The sequence below is a fragment of the Meleagris gallopavo genome, chromosome 4 (genome assembly GCF_905368555.1).
Source record: "Meleagris gallopavo chromosome 4, MGAL_WU_HG_1.1, whole genome shotgun sequence".
Lineage (NCBI taxonomy): Eukaryota > Metazoa > Chordata > Aves > Galliformes > Phasianidae > Meleagris > Meleagris gallopavo.
This window is the reverse complement of record NC_139407.1, coordinates 13,670,655-13,694,043: the sequence shown is the minus strand read 5'-3', so window position 1 is coordinate 13,694,043 and position 23,389 is coordinate 13,670,655. Positions and strand designations below refer to the sequence as shown.

The 23,389-nt window shown below is 37.4% G+C and overlaps 1 protein-coding gene across 3 annotated transcripts in view; it reads left to right on the top strand.

Moving 5' to 3' along the window:
- Positions 1-23,389, top strand: part of FBXW7 (F-box and WD repeat domain containing 7) — a 162,052-nt gene that overhangs the window by 53,113 nt on the left and 85,550 nt on the right. For all 3 annotated transcript variants that reach the window (XM_085222212.1, XM_085222211.1, XM_003205441.5), the window contains exon 2: positions 11,130-11,687. In XM_085222212.1, coding sequence (XP_085078338.1) covers positions 11,199-11,687 — 489 coding nt within the window. In that variant the 5' untranslated portion in view covers positions 11,130-11,198. The remainder of the gene's footprint in view (positions 1-11,129; positions 11,688-23,389) is intronic.

Genomic DNA, 23,389 nt, shown 5'->3' with positions numbered 1-23,389 from the left:
CAGTGTACACCTGACATAGCAGCAGGGACAGACATCAGGTCTGCATAGGGAGTAGCAGGCTCTGTGATCAATACAGCTGGTGCTGTTCGACTGCTATCTAGAAGGATAGCGATTCTCTTCAACTGCATGCATCTGCACTGACAGCACCCTTGAAAAATCAGGAGGATGGATTGCCCTGTAGTAAAGGGCCTCTGCTAGTTTACAGCTGCCATTTTGACGGGTTCACTGTTGCAAATAAACTATCCGAGCCTTTCCACATCAGGATGAGACGCGGTGGTTCATGTGTGTAGCCCTGACATAGTGGTGTTTTGGTGAGACGGCAGACTGTATCAAACACACGCTTATGGTGGCTGATGAAAGGCATTTGTTTAGAATTGGTAGCTCTTTCCTTTTCCGCGTTGTCAGGCAGGTGACACAAACAAATTTATAAAGAGAGGCAGAAGCTGAGGATGCTGTTTCTGAATATTGTCCATCCTAGACTTAAAGCAGTCTGTATTAGGAAAAGATTCTTAAATGCCTTTTTAACTCTTCAGACATCCGCTAACAAGTGGGAAGACTAGCCTCATTTCAATTCATACATGTTGTCAAAAAGAAAGGAAAAAAAAAAAAAAAGAGAGGGGAAAAAAGCTCTGAAATGTTGAAATTTACTTAAGTGGTTGCTGTAAATGTTGATGGGTGATGTTAGCTAATGAGTCAAACAATAAAATTGAAGACTTCAGTTGTCGATGTTTGGGAAAGGATATGGAAGAGAAAAGAAATGCAATTCAAAGGAGAGCTTGTTTCTCTTCGGCTTAATTTGATTTGGGTGCTTGGCCTCCACACTAACTTTGTAGGATTTACTCCTTATCTACTTTGTGCATATGATGATGTTGAGGTTAGGAAGCTTTTCTGTACTCCAAGAAGAATGCTGCTGCAGTTGTCAGTTCAATCTGTACCACGCTGTGGACATAATCTCTGGCAGATGTATCCATTCTTCCTAAAGTGAGTTTAAAGCAAGAGTGTCTGCATAAAAGAATTGTATGAAGAAATGCACTGGTGTACCTCAGGGCAGCAGAAGTCTCTTCTCTATTCCTGCTTTCATTGCCCTGTCGTTCTGCAGTGTGGATGCTGCTAAGTTAGTATCAAGCAGCTTTTACTGGCATGTTTTTTCTCATGTTCTACGGTGAGTTAGTTGTGCTGATGTATCCATGTTGATGTGGAGAAGAAAGAGAACATAACACTAGCTTTCAATTGAAGGAAAAAAAAAAAAAGCATCCCTAACATTTTCCTGACCTCTGCAAAGTAACACAGCCATTCCTCTGCAGTTCCTATGTCGAGTTCAAAAGAGAGCAAGTTGCTGGGCCGGTGTATTGGCTGATGACTTTAATATGTGGCTTCTATCAGCCTTAAGAGCCAAGCTTAGATCCATAATGCTAGCAATGAAATTTGGCTTTTTTATTGAGAACTTAAGTTTCTGAGTAGGTGTTCATGTTGCAGTTGTAAATATGTTCATTGGCCTCAGGGCTGCTTGCCCTGGAAGGGTGTCCAGGCTGCTATCCTCAGAACAGGTCACGTTAGTTGCTTTTTGTGGGCTGGCAGCACGGTGTCTGTTTGCTCTCACTGGTGAACTCGTTGACTCTCCTGACTTTGTCTGGAGGGGCTCTGGGGACTCTCGGGTAGTCGGCTGCTGATGGGGCTTTGCCAGCAGTATTCTGTGGCAGAGGGGCAATAGCATTTATGTGGTGTTAGTCTCAGAAAAAGATCTGTCTCTGCTACCTGTTATTTCATCCAAATGTTCTACTGCTGAACCGTGCTTCTTAATCAGTGACTGGAGTAAGATTCACAGAGAGCTTTCTTAAGGGCATTAAACTAATAACAGTAATTGCAACCATTTCCATTTTTCCTCTGGAGCCTGTTAAGTGTCTGTCTGGGCAGAGGCCAGAATTTTTTTTGATGGGTTGGGTTATCTTCCTCCTTCAGACCAGGCAGGCACGGTGTTGTTCTGCAAGGTTAGAGCTTTGATCTGCTGCCGGAAAGCCTCCCAGTGATGCAGAGAACATAGTGCAAAGTAGCCAGTGTGTGGTTAGCAGCATTCTAGAGATGTGAGGTTAATGAGAAAGCATTTGCTGTTTTCAATGCGGTGTGGAAACCATAATTTTTGTTTTTTACTTTTTTGCTCTTAAGTGAGATGCTAAGAGGGAGTTGCTCTGCTGTGTCCCACTAGTTTGTGACCTTGTTTTACTTAAGTCTTCTGTGAAAGATGCAGAGAAACCAAACAAACTAACAACAGATTTCAGCAAGCCTGGTAAATGCTGCTGTTCTTCTTTATTTGTATTCCTTTTATTAAAAGGGGAAAAAAAAATATCTAAGACTTGGTATCAGATGCTGTTAAAAAAGGCATTTAATGAATCCATTGACTAACTGTACGAAGTACGTTTCTTGAGTTCATCTTTAAGAACTGAGTATTTAAACTGAGCCAATATTGCCAAGTGGATACTGCACAAAATCAGATTGAATACACACAGCTGAACATTTCGTAAGGTAAGAATTGGGGCAGTGGACAGATAGATATTCTTCATAAAATGCAACCTCATGGGAATGGTTCTGGTCTGTATTTTTCTCTCAAAATGATAAAACACACTGGTGTTAGTGCCTTGTGTTGATGGCATGAAGTATAATTTCTTTCACGACCTGATCCCCAGCTACCTTATCTCAGAAATTCAGTTTATAACTCTACTGAATCAAACTTAAATAAAAACAAAACAAACAAACAAAAACCAATTTGTCTGTAATATATTGCAGCCTTTTACTCCCAGCTGCATTAGCAGTGCTAACAGAATTACTTAATTTTTTTTCCCCTAGCAATTAGGGCTACATAACAGCTGAAAGTTATAGATAATAATCCTTTAAACTTGTTTAATGAGCAGGCAGATGAAAATAAAAAATGCAAATAGAAACGTTAAAGTTGCTTGAAATGGGAGATACTGAATTTTAAACACTTTTAATAGTTTAGGTATAAATATATTGGAATTCTAGTCACCAGCCTTGATTCATGCTTTCCTCAGCTTCTGTCCTACAGTGTTTTCCTTTCTTTTTTAACCAGTAGAATGGTCTTCTGCCAAAGTGTGTGTTTTCAGCTTCTTGTGCTGTCATGATACACTAGAGCTGTTCATCTCAAACAGTTCAGAGGTACAGAAGAGCTTAGTACTTACTAAGTACTAACTTAGTACTTAATATTAATTTCTTCTCCTTCCTTTTATTTAAACTTAATTAAATTCATTTTAAAATTAACAGTTGCTTTCTGTCTTCGAGGTCTTTCCCCCCACTTCAACTGAATTGTACCTATTTTGTCCACCTCTTCTGTTCCAAATTAACCTTTTATTTCTATGTGTATGCCTGTTTGTGCTGCACTTCTGCAACATTTCAATTAGAGATTCTGACCAAGAAATCATGCTACCATTTTGCCAGAAGCTGACACCAGCCATCTGCTAAAATTGCAGTTCACTATCAGTAAAACCCATAATTTGGGGAAATGGACCCAAAATGACTTTTATGATTAGTGGACAGGAAAGAAACAGAGACAGAGAAGTCAGCTGGGTACTCCGTAAATCACTTTGAGGTTTTTAGACCTAGCATCTTAATGGCAGCACGAGTGCTGCCAAATGCTGTTTTGCTTTTACCTTCAAATACTTTGCATTAATAATGAGCAGCTGTGCTTGGAAGTTATTTGTGTATTGCTTTTACGATGCTGCTTTGCACAGCAGCACCATGCTAGGTACCAGTCTGTGTGAATGGATTCAGAAAGCAGTTCAGCCTAATGCAGTGCTGAAGTTTATAGGTTTTTTTCTGTTGGAAAGTCACTGCTGCCCTGAGGCTATGTTTCCAAACTGTTGCAGATGCTGAAGAAGGATTTACCTTAAGATGGTTTTGGCTGTGCCAGCTACTGCCCTGTACATTAAGTTTGGTAGTCTTGATCTAACTCTACGGTGCATCTGCATTTCACCTGCATCTGCTCTCCTGGAGTAGAGAGGAGATTGCCTGTGTGTGTTTTGATGCAGAGGCAGGCTAATGGCACTCCGGTAGCTGTGTTTGTGCATAGTGTTCCGTAGCTTTTAAATGTGCGTGTTAAACTTGGAGTATTTTTCTAATTTAAGACTTGTGATAAGTTTACTGTCTTCCTACTAAGCTGTTACAGTGAGTAGCTGTTCTCGTATTTAATTCCATTTGGATTTTTCTGATTTCAGCATCCAATGGTTGGATATTGTTGCTTCTTGCCTATTAGATGAAATCATCATGTTTCAGCTACTTCAGTGAGATACTTTGAAACAAACTACTTGTTTCTGAACAATATCCATTTTGCCCATTTATTTAAAATAGTGTGCTATTGAGCAGTTGTTATGGGTTTGGTTGCCTCTGTTGGAAGCTAGAGCTTAATTAGTGTGTTATGATATGCATTCAGCATGGCTTTACTGGAGTTCTTTCCAGGAAGTGAGATCAGGATTGTGACCCTCCTTTCTCTGCCTTTCTACGTATAGATAAAAGACCTTGAGCTGCATAAAAACATCTTAAATGTTTGTTCTTCCAAGCAGGTGAGAAGGTCTCCGTATGCGTTCATGTTACATTTACTGTTAGTGAAGTTGTCTAACTGACCTTGAGGGCTTTTGGTACTCATATTATAGGTCTCCTAGTCTGAGGGCAGAAAATCATGCGGAAGAGGTGAACACAATGCTGAGCACTGTGGAGGTTTGCGGTCAACTTGGAAAGCTATCACAACAACCTCAGACACATGAATTCCTTTAACTTACTTTTGGGGAGGGGCAGGAGAGGTTGAGCCAAGCCCCGTGTTTCCTGGACTAACAGGTTTTAAGAACTGTTTACTGTCCTGCACTTGTAAAAGCTGTCACCCTTGTCATGTGATGTTTAATGGTATGTTTTTGGGGAGAGAACTTCTATGTTTTCTTTGTATTTAGCATAAATAAGAGTTGTTATGGTCCCATAGCTAAATTTCTAGGCTTCGCTAAGTAAGCAATAGTATCTTTAAATTTGAAGGCAGTATAATTTTTTGCCTGCCTTTTTTTTCCAGTCTCAGCACTTTCCTTAGCACTGTATGCTGCCCTACTAATGTAGCTGAAGATATTCTGTTATTCAGATATTATTCTATATTCAGATATGCTGTTGAGCATTATCTCCTGTTACCTCTCACAGTGTATTTCATAGATTTAAAATGGTGTTTATATTGTGAATATATACATATATATATATATATATATATATATATATATATATATATATATATATATATAGTGAATTATAAACATTCACTCTACCTAATACAAAATCAAAAATGAGTAACTTTTGGGATATTACTGTTGGCCCTGGCTTTTAGGGAGCTAAGGTGTTTGATCTGGATTCTTGGTACTCAGATGTGAACTCTGCTTCTTCAGTAACCCTGTATTTGTGTTGGTAATTGTTGTGTGGGATATATATATACCTTTTGAGGACAACGACTTAGGATTTTAATGTTATACAATTATTACTAAGTGATGGACTCTTTCAGCAGCATCCTCAGTGGATCACTTGTCCATTGTCCTCCTATCTTCGCTCCATGCTTATTTCATGGCGTTTTGCAATGATTCTCATTTTTTGATTGTCAAATTTTAAGGTCAAAGCATACCTTGTATAAAACACGAATCAATAATTGATTTTGTTACAATATTTTTCTCCTTTTTGAAGCAAGGAGATGTGCACATTTTTTTCCAAATAGTTCAAATACAAGAATTTCTGTTGCACAGAAGTGTTCTATATAAAAGATTTGTGGTTTCCAGTTCTCCTGTTTTGTGTTGATTAATCTTGTGGGCGAGTCTCTATTAAATTTTATAAAGTGTGTGTGGATGAACCTCACAGGTGGATTGATGTAGGTGAATCTATGTCTGCCTGCCTTTACAGAACAAGCATGCACATGGTGCCTTTTGCAGATTTTATGTCCACTGTCACTGCCTGTAAGAGTTCAGGGAATCTGGCTTGAAGAGGCCAGGATTTTACCATAATGGCTGAAGAGGGTTTTATCCACTCGCTTCAACACGCTATACAGTGTTCTTTGTTTCTTAATAGTGGTAGATGTTAAAAGTTAATGTTCTGTGTTGATGTTGAAAGTATAGAAATGAAGATCATATGGAAATACTGTGGAAGAGTTAAGTATAGAGCAGAAAAAGTGGTAGATCCATAAAATGAAAAAATTTATTCTTCCTGCACAAACAGGATAAAGACCTGTTGAGTAGAAGAGGTTCTTTTTGATTCAGTTGAATTTTAAGGAGGGTTTGGACATATGCAGGTTGTAACCTTAGTATGGGTATAGCTGATGAACTGAAGAATGCAGTGAGCGCTGGATTCTTGATTTTTCTTTGTATAAAATACCGGCATCTGTATAAAGTAATAAGACCAAGTCATGTATGTTTTATCATAACCTACAGAGTAAGTGTGTTGGCTACTTGGAGCCCAAACTCTTGTCAACCTTTGCCTGTGAAAAGTCAGATCTCCTACCTGTGATGTTTCCTTATACTCTACTGAAGCACTAGTAAATATACGTAAACTCACATAGAAATTACTCATATTTCCTAAGCTACTAATTGTGGTGTTACTGTCTAGTGGATTTTGAGTACTGTTTCATGTTTTATCCTGTTTTATGCGCTTCACTTGTATCTACTAAGGAAGTTAGTATTACATGATGAATCTTACACTGTCTTTCCAACTCAGAGTTAAAGAAAACTTAGCTTTAAATCACTTTCCAGTGTTCCTTCATTTAGGAGGAGAAGTTAGGATGCATTGTCTTGATGAAAAGCCTGAGAAGGTAGATAAAAGGTTGGGAGGAGAGGTAACTAAAACTGGCCAAACAAGAAGAGCGGAGGCGGCTGGACTTAATTAAATTTGAACAGGAAACATTAATAGCGGTGTCTGTTTTCTTTTTTTAAAATTTATTGAATGTTTAATCTATTTTTTGGTATGCTGTCGGGTGTACATTTGACAGAAGTCATTGGAGGAGCACCTCTAATTCACCTGGGCACACTGCTGGAGTCTGGTTAGGTCTCTCTGGATGGGATCCCATCCCTCAAGCATCTCAATTGTATGTGCACTGATTGGCATCAGGTGCAAACGCGCTGAATGTGCACTCAATCCCACCATTGATGTCACTGATGATGATATTAAAGAGCTCAGTAATGACACCTCAGGGACGTAGCTGATCTGTATCTGGACACCACTCTCTAGGTATGATCTTGCTTGTCCAGTGATCAGTCCAACTGCCAAATCCATCTCTCTCCAATTTGGAGAGAAGGGTTTTGTAGGGAATGGTGTCAAAGGCCTTGCTGAAGTTGAGATAGGTGATGTTAGTGGCTCTTCCCATGTTCACTGATGCAGTTATGCCATAATAAAAAGTGACAAGGTTGGTCAGGCAGGACTTAGCCTTGGTGAAGGCACGTTGGTTATCCCGTATTACCTCCCAATTGTCATCTGCCTCTACACCTTTTCCTTTCTATTTTAATTAGTTTCAAGTGATACAAATGGAATGATAGAAAACTGGCAGTACTTTCTGAGGTTTCCTGGTATTTCGGTAGTTCCATTACTACAAGTGTGTAAGTGTTAACCAACACCTGCCCCTTCAAAGAGGCGCTGTCCTTTGCATCAGCCTGGGGCTGGCACTGTGGTGGCAGGTTGGCCTGAGGAATGTCCCCCTGTTTCTTACCAGTGGTTTGAGCAACTGTCTTTCCAGGCTACTTTTTTTTTTTTAAATCTATTTCCTGTGCGCGTAGTGGATAAAGATGAATACTTCAGCATTAGCAACATTTATGGTGGAATGTAGGTAGAGAAATGGTCTTCAACTTTGAATTTCTGGTTGGCTCCATGCTGGGGCTTCCACTTTGCTTAGGGATTTTTTGTCTTATGCTTTTCCATATTATTTTGCTTCTCCACGCAGCGAAAGTGTTACAAAATTTCCCTGCAAGCTGCATGCTAGGCTTGCTGACAGAGTTTAATGAGTTGTGTGTTGATGCTCACGCAGGCATTGCCACTACCCTGCTGTACCTTGGTGTCTATGCGAACACCTTGCTGCTCTCTTAGGTGGGTACAAAAGCAACAGCTTCACCCGTCTGCTTAGGGAGTGGCTGATTCAGAGATGAGGCTCTGAGTGCACATGCAGGAGGCCCTGCAGCAGGTGAAAACATGACATCTTAGTTCTCTGGTAGCTGTTTTGTATATGTAGTTCTGTGAAATAATGATCCTGTACTGTTTCTTATCTACCTTCTATCTGGAAATGATTGCATCTTGCATATTAGCTGGCTGTAGTTTATTCTGAAAGCACTTATCTGACAGAAGGCAGCTTCAATTTATCAAATCTCTCAGATAATGCACATCCGTCTGTGCTTCAGCAAATGTATCACCTCTTTGCGTATTGATGCTTTCTGATCTAGTACTGCTTGTAATTAATTTTTGATAAAGGATTCTACAGGCTTCTAGTAAAAAAAAAAAAAACAAAAAACAAGTTGAGTTCATTTAGATTTAGAGTTGAACTGAAGTTCAGTTGTATGGCTGAAGCTAACTTTGTGAATTGGTCATTACAAAAAAAAATTACAAAAAGTCAAGAAATAATATGTAAAAGAACTAGCATGTGCTCATTTGGTTGTCTGCAGTATCATTACTACATATTACAGTAACAATGCTTATTTTTGTCATGTAAGCATTTAGCAGAATTGGATGTATTTATTACTTCATTATTTTCACACAGACCTTTCATGTTGCTTATTGATAAAAATTGAAAGTAAGGTTTAAATTATGGAAACAGTTTGCACCTTTCTAAAGTATATCCTGAACAGATAATTGGTGCATATATTTAAAATTATATTGTTATTAAGGGATGTGTTTAAAACTTTTAGACTTGATTTCTATTTAGAGAATTTTTTGTGGCAGAAGTTAAAATGGCTCGATTAAGAAGATTTAAATTTCTTATATGTTCCTTTTAAAATTGATTTTTAAATGATTTATTGCTTCTAAAGATGTAAATCTTTTTGCGTTTTGTGAGTAAAATATGCTGTTGTCACATCCATATTTTAATGCCTTTACTACCTACTAAGCCTCCTAAGTTGTACTCAACTCAGATTGTATACACAAATTCTACTGATTGGGAAATGGAGCGATTAAACATAACTCTACTATGCTAGGGCTTTAGGGGAAAAAAAATAAAACTTTTTACTAAGCTAAGTACTTAGTAAGTACTCTCTTAATGACATTTTTCTGAAGTGCTACTTAGTGCATACAGAAAATTAAGCACATTGTCTTTTGATGCCTCTTGCACTCAAGGTTAGCATCGTCAGCTTCTGTTTTGGGTCATGTACATCCCAGTGCCCGAACAGTTTTATTCCACTGGTCAAAGCAGAATTGAACGGTTTCTCTGCTTTGTTCATGTCTGTGTCTTGACATGTGCAGCGTAATTATCTTTTACTATTAGCTTCTACTCCGTGGATGGGAACTAATTGCTAGGCAGCAATTTCTTGGATCACATATTTCGGCTTCTCAGATCGTAGGGATTTATTGGGGTCAATTGTCACTTGGCTAGACTGTAGAAACTTGAGAGCCACATTTTTGAGATTGAAGGATTGCTTCCCTGCAGAAGAGGAGATAAGTGTGCAAGATTTTTATCTGTGGGTTCTTCTTCAAACAAGATTTTAACAACATATCTAAATTTCTGTGACTCGTACATCACAACACAATAGATCTGTGGTTTCTGTTACTTTCCTCCCCACTCAGCAATAAGTGTGATGTCTTTAATTGTTTAAATGTTTGGTGTTTTTTAAACAAGCAAAAAACCTAGAACCTCAAAGTAAAAGCAAACCCCTATGACTGCTAGAAGACTTTCAAAGAGTTTTTCTTCAGAGGCGGGGAGAGTACTGGGTTGGAGAGTATCTTCACTGAAATGCTTAGGGAAACTTAAGTCTTTCACTGCCTCTGCTATGAGGAGACTGGGCACTCGTGCTCCTTTTCTGCACAGTGTTGTACTTTGTGAATCTCTCAGAGCTTAGCATGTCAAGTTGTGATGTGCTATACGTACACTTGAGAACAGAGATTCTACAAATAAAAGCTGATTACTTTCTCCTGGCACATATTTTCACTTGCAGCCTGTGAACCTGAACTTGACTGCTAGTTGAGCTCATGTCTAGTATCACATACTTGGCAGAGCCCTTGAATCTTGGGCAGCTGGATTCATGAAGTGGTGCTTGGGAAGGAGGAAGGGTAGAACTGGAAAACTGAATGCCAAATTTAATACAGAGCTAAATGGTGTTATATCCCTCTGTTCTTCTGTCCTGCTTGTCTCCACATACGTAGCTGGATGCATAAATTGAAAATTCTCCTGATGTTTGACATTAGTATTTATTCAGTTTCCTTAATGTGTACACAAATTGAGCAATCTCTGTGCTCTTACCTAACCGTTCTTGTGGCTTGTTAGGTTATGGACTCGTTGCTCACAGTCATTTTAGTCTGTTAAGGCATACACTGTTTCTGGTCTGCAGGGGCTCGTGATTGCTGTGTGTTTGTGGCTGATTTAAGCCTTGCCACTGATAAGACCATTTTACAGTAGGTGTTCTTTCTCTCCCTTTTCCCCCCTATTTAATTAAAACGAAGTTGTATTAAGAAGGCAGGAAACTTTCAGTTATACTTGACCTGGTCTTATGATGTAAGATCAAAACCAAGTCATTAATTCTAAGTCAACAGCCAAGTCTGTGATCAAATGAGAGGGAATATATAATAACACTTGAAAATGATCATTGTCCAGTTTTGGGCAAATGATATCATGTAATTTGATAAATTAACTATTGCGTGTTAATGATTCTGGTGGATTTTCAAGAAGGGCAAGTAGTTTTGAAAAACACCTGAACTTGAAAAATCCAATGTTTACAGAGCTTGTAATCAGACTGTATGGTAGTGGGAAGGACTGGCCTGATAGTAAATTGATACATAACTGGAAAAAACTTATGTGCAGACTAATGAAAATTACTGCTAGGAATTGGAAATTGTTGGGAATAATGTAATAATTTTCTATGCCTCTTGATATAATAAAAAACACAGCTTAAAAATTCCCACGTTTTCTTTTTTTATCTCTTTAGAATGTGAAAGCATTTGCATCTTCAGATAGCCTAGCCAAGGTCCAAGAAGTAGCAAGCTGGCTTTTGGAAATGAATCAGGAACTGCTCTCTGTGGGCAGCAAGAGGCGACGAACTGGTGGATCTCTTCGAGCTAATGCTTCCTCAAGCCAAGTAGATGAGGAGCAGATGAATCGGGTTGTAGAAGAGGAGGAGCAGCAGCAAAGACAACAACAGGAGGAACAGCACATTGGGAGGAACGGAGAGATAAGAGGAGAAGAATCTGGGTTTGATGACAGACGTGAATCCCAGCAAGAACAGTTAGAAGAAAATAACAATAGACTTATTACAGTGGATGAAGAATCCACTTGTAACCAAGAGGAAGATGATGATGAACATGCTGGTGATCAAGAGGAAGAGGTGGAAGAGGAGGAGGAAATGGACCAGGAGAGTGATGATTTTGATCAGTCTGATGACAGCAGTAGAGAAGATGAACATGCTAACAGTAACAGTGTTACTAATTCCAGTAGCCTCATAGACTTGCCTATTCACCAGTCATCGCAGTTCTACATAAAGACAAAGGTGAGAAACTTTTTTGTATTTTTTTATCTTGGTTAACTCCAGATTTTGGAAAGTAATTTGCATATCTAAAATTAAACTAAAGATTTAAAATAAAGCAAAGATTTTTCGTTTCCTAAGGAACTCAGTTTGTGGACTGTATAAATCCTTGATAAACTATAGCATTATAACTGTTAATAATGAAAATATTTGCATGCATTTGACGTGACGAAGTACTCCTTTTCAGGCACTGGAGCTTTGAAGGCTATTTTCAAAAGAACACTTTATTTTTAATGGGTGCTTTCATATACAGATGAATGTGTTTAGTAAGACCTTCCAGGGGTTATTTGTGATGTGTTCTTTCTCAGAGCAGGCAAGAAGGAAGGTAGCAGTTGTGTGTGTGGTGTTCTATGACATCTGGTTCTAAGAGTTTGTCATGAAAGGTTAGACTTGAATGTTACAGAAACTTAAAGGTCTTTCTAGCCAGATCACATATTGATTGCATTGACAAAATATGGATCGTAAACGGAGGGAAAAAAAAAGAGCCAGTCATTCAGTTATAAAGTCATTACGTAATGCTGTATTCTATCCTACTTGTAAGGAACTTATGTTCAATGACTGCTGAAAACTTCCAATTTGCGACAGTATTTGAAAATAATTATTCACGTTTTTATTGTTACAAGTTTAACCTAATGTGTTAGTTTCAATGTTTTATTGTTGGCAATGCTTTCTACTAACTTTAAGTTCTATTAACTTTGAGCAACAGAAACATCTGGAAGAATGGTAAAAGCAGTGATACTGAATAATAGAAGGGAGAAGCATGCAAGTGGCTCTGGAAAAGTGTACATGCCAATTTATTTTTGATTTGTTTGACTATGAATATAATTGGAGACAATCTGAGAGAGCTGGGGCTCTTAAGCCTGAAGAAGGCTCCAGGGGGACCTCACAGTGGCCTTCCAGTAACTGAAGGGGGGCTACAGGAAAACTGGGGAAGGACTTTTTGTATGGGCATATAGTGACAGGATGAGGGGAAATGGCATTAAACTGGAAAAGGCTTTAGAATAGTTTCTTTACCATGAGGGTGCTGAGACACTGGGACAGGTTGCCCAGTGAAGTTGTGTATGTCCCCTGCCTGGAAACATTCAAGGCCAGGCTGGATGGGGCTGTGAGCAACCTGGTCTGTGGGAGGTGTCCCTGCTTACGGCAGGAGGTTGGAACTAGATGGTCTTAAAGATCTCTTCCAACCGAAATCATTCTACGCTTTATGATAAATGTATTGATAGGGAATTGATCTTGAAGATACATTAGAAGAAGTGAATACTTTGACTGTTTGCATCTGGAAGCTACATTAGTGTTTTTATTTGTATAGCTGATTAGTATATTTGGTTTTTAGATTTTTGTTTTCATATGTTTTTAGAAAATGGTTTAACTTTATATTTTCAACGTTCAGGCTACTGAAGTGTATGCTTCCTAATTTGGAATTTAATAGTATGGTACAGTCCAACTTCATATCAATTAGCTTTCTACATTTTGTTTTTATTGTGGTACTTTGCTTTTCCGTAATTTAGTGCTACTTGTTATTGCGCAACAGCTGGCATCCATCCAATTTAGATTTAATATTAAGAGATGATGTGTAAAATTATGTATATTTCAGCCCTCTAAATCAGAAACTCTGTCATGTTTTGAAAATAACTACACTTACAATATGCAAACTCAGAGCAAGTATGGCAATGATCAGTTCTGAAGCTTTTTCTGTCATCTCCAGTGCCGAATGCGGTTTTAAAATTTTGAGGTTTTTTTAAGGGCATATTTGATATGAAGTTCACAGAGATTTTGCTTAAGGGAGTTTGTTGGAAACATTTTGGATAGATGCACAATTTCTGTGTTGTCTGATAGTTGCTTTGCATTTTGTTTCCATGCAGCGCTTGCCATTTTATTCTGTGCTGTGTCCCCAGGCTGTGCTACTGCAAGAATTGCCTGGGGAGCTGGGTAGTGAAAACAGTCTTTGGAAATTGTTCTTGATTCCTGGTGTGACTTCATTTTCGATAGTTTTAATTGCATACCTGAAAAGACGGCACAGAAGGCAGCTTGAGCTGGCACTGCTCTTAGGTCATGGTTTTAGCATTAATTTTTACAAATTCTTCAATAAACCATAATTTAACCAGAGGAACACGTTCTGTTTTAGGCATCGTTTTAGAAATATAGCTGTGCCAGAGCATGTTTATTTCTACTCTGGTTCATTCGTGATTAATGGGTATGGTGCTTTTGAGAAGAAAAAGGGGATATTTGTAGACTAACCAGCAGTATTTCTGGTTCCATCTGTTGAAGATCGACTCATCCCAGGAAACTCAAACGTGATAGACTTACTTTACAGTTTTTATCAGATGTAAACCCAGCTCCTCAGAGACACACACTGCTGATTCAATGCAGCTGCTAGCTTGGTTTAGTTGTATGAAGCAACACTGATGACAAATAGGGTGTTTTCAGGACTACCAGATAACTAGGAATAATACTGAGACTGGATAAAACAGTATCTGCTGCTGTCAGAACTCTTTGTGCACTCATGTTAACTTCTCAATATCTCTGTTTTGCTTCTTTTTCTTGTCTTATCAACTACTGAATGTCTTTTTCTAATTTGATTACTTTTCCCGTATCCCAGCTGCATTTGCCAGCCATCATCTTAAATTTCCACTTGACACCAGCAAGCTCACTGTGTTTAAGCTGAAACTCAACTGGAAGTGTTAAAAACATTTTTAATACATTTTTTTACATTACATAATAATTATGCAATAATGATTGTATATAAGTATATAAATAAGTATTTGCTCAATATTACTGTTCTGTGTAAGTAGTTGAGATAATTGTTACCATGATGTTACAAAAATGTTATGATTTAAAATGAGAGGGCACACAGTTCAGGAGTTCTCATTAGTAATACTTTAGGAATCCAGAAAGGTCATTGTGATTGTGTTACAATTCCCTGTAAAAAATATTAAGCCTCTCTGTACTGCCTTCTGCGCAAGCTAAGGCAGGCTTTCAGAAAACATTTCATATTTGTAAAGTCAGACAGCCCAGCAGGGTAGATCCACCTGCACCTTCATTCTGAAACTCTGCCTTTTTCCTTCATCCTTTCTGACTGTTTCCTGTTGAACTGAAGAGCTGTTGATCACTTCATGTACTGAAAAGAAAAACTTGGTCAAGTTCACTCGTAAAAAGTTTCTTAAATGTAAGTAATCGGGACACAGAGTCAAATAGACGTGCTTTTCTAATTTTGCCCTCAGTATGATATTACCTTCAAGCTCTGATTTTGGAACATTCAACTGAACTGTAGATGTTAAAACTTAAGTTCTTGCAACAAGGCTAATTAAAAGGTATTCATACTCTATTTTACCTGTTCATATAATAAACTATCACATTAACATCTTGGACTACAGCAGTATCTTAGGATTTCATGGTTGGCTGATTTGTCCAATGTGATGCTAGCCTTTTCCAGAGAGCTTTCTGTTTTGTAAGAATGGCCTGTGTTTTCTGTACCTAGAAAAATGAATCAACACTTGGTTGTGTTAAAGTAAATAGTTTTCTTTTATGCAGTGTACCTTATTGGATCCTTAATTGTTAACTCCTCTCAATCTATGTCAAGCATTGTTTGTCATGTCAGTTAAATAAAAATATTAAATAAGCACAGGAGGGCAACATACGTAATGCATACGTTGTGCTGTTGATGCTCATTCTTGCTGATTGCTTGCTAGTCATATCATCTGTTGCCATTGCCCTATGATTACTTAGTATTGCTTGAGTTCCTTAGGAATGAACATGTTGCTCTTAACTGAAACGTGAGCAAACACTTGCATTTACAGTACATCAGATATCTCATAGCAACTATCCTTAATTGCTTTTATTCTTCAGTAGATGTGGTATTTATAGCATTGCAAGGACAAGAATTTGGTAGTCACCATCAGTCAGAAGTTACTTGGGTAAATTAACATTTTTGCTTACTTTAGATCTGTTTCTATAACTGTTAATGCTGTTAAAATGGTACATATGATAACAAATATATCAGCTGTGTTATCATTACTTGAACTGATGTATATGCCATAGGTGACAACTGGCATGTTTTTATGGCAAAAATTGGAATCAACTTTATTATCAGCTCTGTTAATGCTGTGTCTGCCACTGCATTCATTTCTCTTGGACAGATGCCTGTATTTTAGCATATGGTTATCCAGGTTGTACTTAATTACCTTTTATAATTTCTTTCAATTTGCCACTAGAATTACTTCAAATTGCTAAAGTATTTTGGTTGTTCTACCTCTTGAAAATAATTTAATCAATTTTACACACATGCACATGTGTAAATACATGCTATGTTTACCTTATTCCATTCTCTTTTTATTGCTTAATTATTTCTAAAACTCCTTGTTTGTTAGCTTTTTTAACATTAAGAGTCATCTTCAGTGTACTTATTTTGTTTTTAATCAGTGTTTTCAGTTTCTGTCAAGACGAGTTGGTTTTGGTTGCTTGCTTTATCTTACTTTACTTGGAGGAGTATTGACATCATTATTGTAGAAAAAAAAAAAGTGTTCCTAAACAGTTGAAATAATTTGCAGATTTATTTGGCTTTGGTTTTACTTGACATGTCTTGTAGAAGGCTGAAAAAAGAAGTCACTGTATATATGTATAGTAATACTAGTTTTTTTTCCTATGAAATTCTCTGTCATGTCTCACAGTGAAGCTACCTCAGTTAGAACAAGTCCTTTGACAGTAAGTAAATAAATCCTGAGAAGGATTAGCTGCATTCCAGCAAATATTGTCACAGGTTTTTAAAATTAAACAAAGTAGTTAAAGTATGCCATCTCCAAAGGCAATTATGTGCTCAAGGTCAAATTGTAGTAATAAGATGCATTTCCTTTCTTTCTCCTGCTTGCATGCTTGAAGTTCGTCTCTGGCAAAAGAGGGAAAATATAGGAAGATTGCATAGAACCTAGAAGATGTAATTTATTACTTCTGTCCAAAATAATATTTTGTACATTAAGAAACAGTTGTAGGGAGATATCTGTTCCAGTTGGGGCATTTGTCTTTAACAAATCCATCATGGAATTTAGTGTAAGTTCTTACTTTAATACCACACCGCCCCATTCCTGATACGATTCCAGGAGCTATTTTATATTTTTCCACAAATTGAGTTTTGAAGGAAGAAAGTACTGAAAGTAATTTCATGTATTCTGTAAGGACCCAAATAAAAATATCTCAGCAAAGAGGTAGAGCAGGAGGATTGTCAGTGCGTGGCCATGCTCAACGGTTCTGGACAACAGGTGCTGCTCAAGAGGGAGTCCTTGTAGGCCTGACAAACCCTCTTAAACATTTTTTTCCTTGTTTTTCTGTGTCACAAAGTAAATGAGCACATAGCACAGAAATATTTGTTTCACTTAGATAACTATAGCCTGTGCGGGATGTATTACACATCAATGAGTCTGGCACCTCTGAAAGGGTCAGACTTTCTGCCAGGCTCAACCTTGCACTGATTTTCTGATTTAGTGTTGTGTTCAGTGCTAGTCACAGGTTTGGGAGCTGTGACAATTTTGGTTTTGCTGGTTAACCAGAGCTTCCTGAGAATCAGAAAGCAATTAGTTAAAATGCAGGTAGAAAAATTCTTAAGAAGTGTATGGTTGGCTCTAAAATATAAAACAAAAAAACCCAAACCAAAACAAAAAAAAAACCAATGACCAAAAAAACCATCGAAAGTATCCTTTAAGCAGTTGTTATATTCGGGCACTTGCTACTTTACTTAAACTAATAAGATGATTCCTTACATATATAATGTACAGCAGTGGTAAGGACTGAAAAGCAACTCAGTTTTCATGTAAAAACGTTATGTTTAGGTTAGTTTCATCTGATTTCAGGTTTTGTATACACAGTGCCTGTTTGGCCATAAAGTCAGTGGATGGTGTGTGTGTCTATCACTGTTATTCCAAGGCTGCTTTTTTGTGTTTATTTGTTGACCCAGGAGAGTGGTGAGGAGACCAAATGACTTCAGTGGAGCTAGGAGAGCATGTGTCACAAGAAGAACTGTTTGTTGAAACCTAAATACCCAAATTTTAAGTTCTGAAACAAACAGAAAGCTAATGCTCAAATAATTATGTTTGGGCTCCTATGTTATGCAGGCTGGGAGAAGATTTTTTTTACTCTGAGGTGCTGGTTCCAAGCTTACAGAGCTCAAGGATATAAAATACGTATTCTGATTTTGTGTGGAAGGATAATATCAATTTTTAAAGCTGAAGGAAACTCGGTGGCTACCACAGGGAAGATGGCACTGGGCAGTTCATGTCTGTGTAAATTGAAATGAGTTTCTGTGTGAAAGTCTAAACTTACTGTCAGAAATTCAGTAGTAAACTAAAAGCCTTTTAGGGATACAGGGGAAAGAAAAGGATAATTAGAGCCATTCTTCTTTTCAGAAAGTGGGCATTTATTTAGCCTACAGGCACTACACTCAATTTAGAGGATGCTTGGATGCTGCCTGGAGGTGGGGTGGTTGTCGTGTACTGGTGTGTTAATATTTTTCTATTTTTCAGCAGCAGAGGGTGCTGCTATTGCTGCTCTGCAGTCTGATGGAGAGTTATACTGTGGTTCCTTGCTAAGGTTCTCCCTCCTCCTGCTGCTAAAAATTGGAAGTGATTTTTAAACTAAGGAATGAACGTAACTGGAACAGAAGGACTTGATGTTTCTGTGAAGAAATCTGTGTCCAATCTATGAAATGATGTAGGGATACTTCTCAAAAACAAGTAATTAAACATTTCCAAATGGCTTATGTGTTAAGAATGTGGTATATATTTCTCTGCTCTGAATGCACAAAACAGAAAAAGTTTATGCTATAAAGAAATCACTACTTTTGTTTTTTCTTCTATTACGGGGATCACACATAAGCTATCTATCCTTCATGCCTTTCATCTCCTGAAATGTCTAACAATTATCACAACGCTTTACAGAGTTTTAAACAGAGTAATAATTCATTTAAAACTCTGCTAAACTGAGTGTGTGTTTGGTGTCACTTGAGTAATCAGGAAAAAAAAAAGAATAGAATTTTTCCTCACACTTCTGTGAGATTCTGCTTCCTAATTATAGCTGCTTCCATATCACTATCTTAAAAAGCTTAGGAACTTGCCATTCACTCCCCTTGTTTTTTCTGAACTATGCCATTAAAATACAGTAAGATGAGTGAATGACTTAAAATAAATGTAATGGTCTTTAAAACTGCAAGTCAAAGCTGCTTTTACCTTACTGTGATAGTTTAATATTTTGAATCAAGTTTTGGATTTTTTGATAATGACATTTTTGACTCTTGCAATACAGAGCCATATTTTTCAGCTGGACTGTAATAACATCACAAATAGTTGCGCTCTGGGGTTGATATCAATCAGCACTTACAACCTTGGACTTCTTTCTTGTTTATGTACTACACATTTTAGTCGCTAATGACACCAAGCATGCAGAACCAATTGGAAATGTTCTGCACTGTCATTGAGGTGTGATTTCTTAAATATTTAGAGAATACAGATTCTCAGTCTCTCTGTAGGTAGCAGAATTCTTCCTCTTCTGTACTGACCTGCAGCATGCTTCTTGACTTTAAATACCAGCACTGCTTTTGAAAAATACTTTCCACTTGCTTTGCTTTTAGTTGATTTTAAGATAATTTTCTGCCTGACTTTTGTTGAGGGTTAGCTATATTGTTGCTGAATTGTCCTTATGCCATCACTTGCAGGCAGAGCTGGCATTAAATAATTGCTGCTTGACTAATTTTCTTAGTCTATAAGATGACCATGAAACTTGCTAATTGATGTATGGGTTCTGGCTGTAACATGTGGTTATTCCTGATATAGTTTGTGACATATCTAAGCACTTAGCTACCTGGTTCAATTTTCTCATGCAAAATTCTTGAAATACTTAGTAATTAAACCTGTGTCAGAATTTTATAATTTTTGGCTGACAGTATTCCAAATCATAACAGCATGTAGTGCACGGAGCATTAACTCTTGAACTCCTGTAAACCCTTGACAACCTGTTTGTTAAAATGTCCCTTGCATTTGAAGGAGAGTAATCTCCCTTAACGTAGAGGGCTTTATTGTTTTTCATTGTGATGTTTAGAACCATTACAGCAGAAATAATGGACAGTACTATAATTTATGGAGTTGGCAATTTTGTGTGGACAATGAAGTCAAGAATCTCAGAGCCTGGTGAGTAAGAAAAGTTTAACAGTAAAAAAAAAATAAAAGTAAGAAAGCATTGACTTGGGCAGTCTGGGTCATAGTTTTGACTACAAGACAATATTTAATAAGCAGGTGGTTTTGTGTTGGTTTTTTTTTTTTTTTGTTGCCTTCATTACAGAAAGATGTCTATTTGTTTTGTGTGGAAAGAGTGCTGATTTTGTTCTCTGTTTTCCTGTTAAAGAGATTCTTTTATAGTCTCAAGACCTATCTGAGTAAGGCACACGCAATTTTCTGGTACTTTACCAGTAATTGAGGTCAGTCTTCCAGTTCCAAATGAGGGATTTACCTCAACTAGTCACATTAGAAAATAAAAATACTTGTGCCCAATTTGGCTGTACTGATATCTGACTTAATTGCAGTATTGCACCTTTTGTGCAGCGAGAGCACAGCCTGTGTCTCAGAACATGCAACTTCCTTATTTCCTTATGGTCCTTGCCAAGCACATTAGGTAGCTCCTTCTGAACATATGCGTGCTGCTTTTGGAGATGCATGTTTGTGAACAGACCTCCAGCCCTTCCCTGCAAAAGAGGAAATGTCAGCTACGTAGCTTATGGGAAAGCAATCTCTTCTAGATTTGATCAGAAGTAGTGAATAGCTACGAGATTGTATTAACTTGAATGGTCTTCTAGTTTCAGAATCTGTGTAGAACACTTTCAGTACTGCAAAGGAACTTGCTAGTGTGACTCACACTGTCCTATCAGGTTACTAGATGGCTTTGTGTAGGAAAAATCAAACCCGTTTCTCTAGAACTAACTTGAAGCAGTGTCTTTCCTCACAGTTTTTTTCTAGAATTTGAAATCAGCACCAATGAAGCACTTAAATTTTGCTCTGGATCTTAGTGCTCCGAATAAAAATGAGCTTTCTAATATATACCTTGTATATTTTAAGAATTAAAGAAATAATATTTGAGCTCATGAATTGTATCGCAATGACGTTATGAAGTTGTGAAAGCATACTTGAGAATACTTAGTGTGCTGAGTCTGCGGGGAGTAACAAATACATTCTAATACTAATGCCATTTAAGAGGGAGGTCTGCCCCACTTAAGTATCCCATTTGTTCCTTATGTTGCTCTTGACTGTGTGGCAGGTGCTGTTGCCTGATGTGATCCTTAGCCCAAATGCCTCTAGTCCCAAGTGATACAGAGGTATTTTCTGAACTTTTTATCAGCGGACGCTGATGTTTTAAGTGTTGTTTGTAAAAGGTGATGTTATTGGTTATGAAACTTGGTTCCAACAGTGAATCCAAGCGTGAGGAAAATACAACTTCTTCTGGTGAGCTATTTTCTAGTTTTGTTGATTGATTAAAGTCTTTTTCCTTGAATTTTAAGGGATGCTCTTCAAATCTCTAGCCAAATTGGTATTCAAGTTTGTTTGAAAAGGTTAGAGTGAGAACCTTCCTTGTACTCGCTAATGGTTTATGCTTAGAGAAATTATGAGATCTGAAATAAACGAAGAGTGGCGGAGGGACAGAAAGCAATTGGAGGACCAGTATGACGTTTTAACAGCTGCTGCAGGGCTGACATTTTTTTCTTGATGCATTTGTCACTGTAATCTGTAGAGTAGCCATATATCTTTGATTTCTGTAGGAGCCTGTATTATCTGCTGAACGTTTGGTATTCAGCAAACTGTATGCAATAAAGTAATTTGCACTGGTTTATAAATTCTTGAGTCTAAGAACAACTCTACGCTGTCAATTTCTGTGGTACTTCAGTCATCTCTGAACAGGCAAAATGTTTACAAACAACAAAAAAGCAGCCACCAACAAAATCCTTAATTTCCAAGCAGTCTCAGAAGAATGTTTGAACTACAAGAGCTTCATTTCAGTTGATAGAGTGATTTTTGATGTATTAACTGCTTCTCTTTGGTAGTATTTTGGCTCTGATCTGTGCATGAAGCTGTGTTTGAATTGTAATTAATGGTATAACCTGCCCTTTGTGCTGATTTATTAATCTGCTATAATGCTTTCTTTAACTTGTGTGGACATTTTGTGGTTTCCTTTATTGGTTAAAATACTTTAAGAAATAGCTATAAAACCTAAAACAAGCATTTCTTAAATTATCAATTTTGCTGAAAGCATTTTCTCCCGTTTTGTCCATTGTGTGGCTAATGAAAACAGTGTAAATTTCAACTTTCTGGAAATTTTGCCAGGATTTTGTTCTTCTCTCCTGGACAAGCAAGTTGAGATCTTCACCAAATTACTGTAAGGTGTGTTTTATGTTTTATTTTTTTTCAAGTCCATATAAAACTGTGCATTAACTCTATTTAGTGCAGCTTATAGTGTAATATTACATATGGTTAATTGGTATTGACTTTTTATATCCTGTGCATAGATGAATAACAAAAAATACTAGTGGAAAGCATTGCTTTCAGTCATCTCTTTAGTACTTACTTTATTCCCTGTTTTCTGGCTTTTTTTTTTTCATGGATGTAACAAAAAAATTGTAAAGGAGCAGAGGTTTTAAAAACAACGCAGTTAGCAAGTAAGTGCTGAGATTTGTGTTCCAAGGCAAACTGGTCCAAACCAACTATTTCTCTGTAGAGAATATTTCTCCTTTTCTACTTGTTCTAACCAAAATCTAATGTTTTCAACTAACTTTACTACCTTACAATGTTTTGAATAGTATGAAAGGAGAAAGTAGCGAATTGTAGTAATATTCAGTACTATTCAATCTTGTGAGACAGTGTCTGTGTTTTTCAGCTGTGTCATGAAATATGACTCTGGTAATGCTTATTAAATTTCAATAAATTTGTTCAATCCCTGATGCCTCTGCTGAAGTGGAAAATGTACCTACAGCCACCACAGTTTGCCAAGGAGATAAATTCCATGTTATTCATCAACAAAAGTCATTATTACTTTACTTAAAATTTGGAGTAATGTTTCCTGTAAATGCAAAGCACATTCTTATTGTGTTTTTCAACTGCTGCTTATCTATGTTTGGCAGTGGGCAGGACACCTCAATTCTTCTTGTTTAAATTATGGAGCGTCCCTGATGGATGGCAACTATTTTGATTATTATTGACCCAAATATGTTGAGTACTAAAAGAAAAAAGTAATAGTCAACAAAAAATGCATACAATTTTTACCACGGTGATGTAGAACTTAAGATCCCTTGGTCAGATTTTCTAAAACACAGGAAATAAATCACATAATTAAATGAGTAACTAAAAATGGCAGCAAACTGGAGGTGACAGCTAAATGAGAGAAATCAGACAACATATTTCATTATGAATCCCTTGTTTTTGCCAAATGAAGTATTGTTGCTTGTCTTTGCATTGATCCAGTGCAAGGGCATTTCAGTTGTTAACCTGAGACTCTCGCCTGTTTGCACAGTTTTTGTCTTAGGTGTAAACACCTCATATTGCATGTTCTATGGCAAGTATACCATATGAGTGTCTGGAGGAAACAAAAAAAATTCTAAAAGACTGTTGAAACTCATCCTATGCTGTGCCAGTACGAATGTTTTG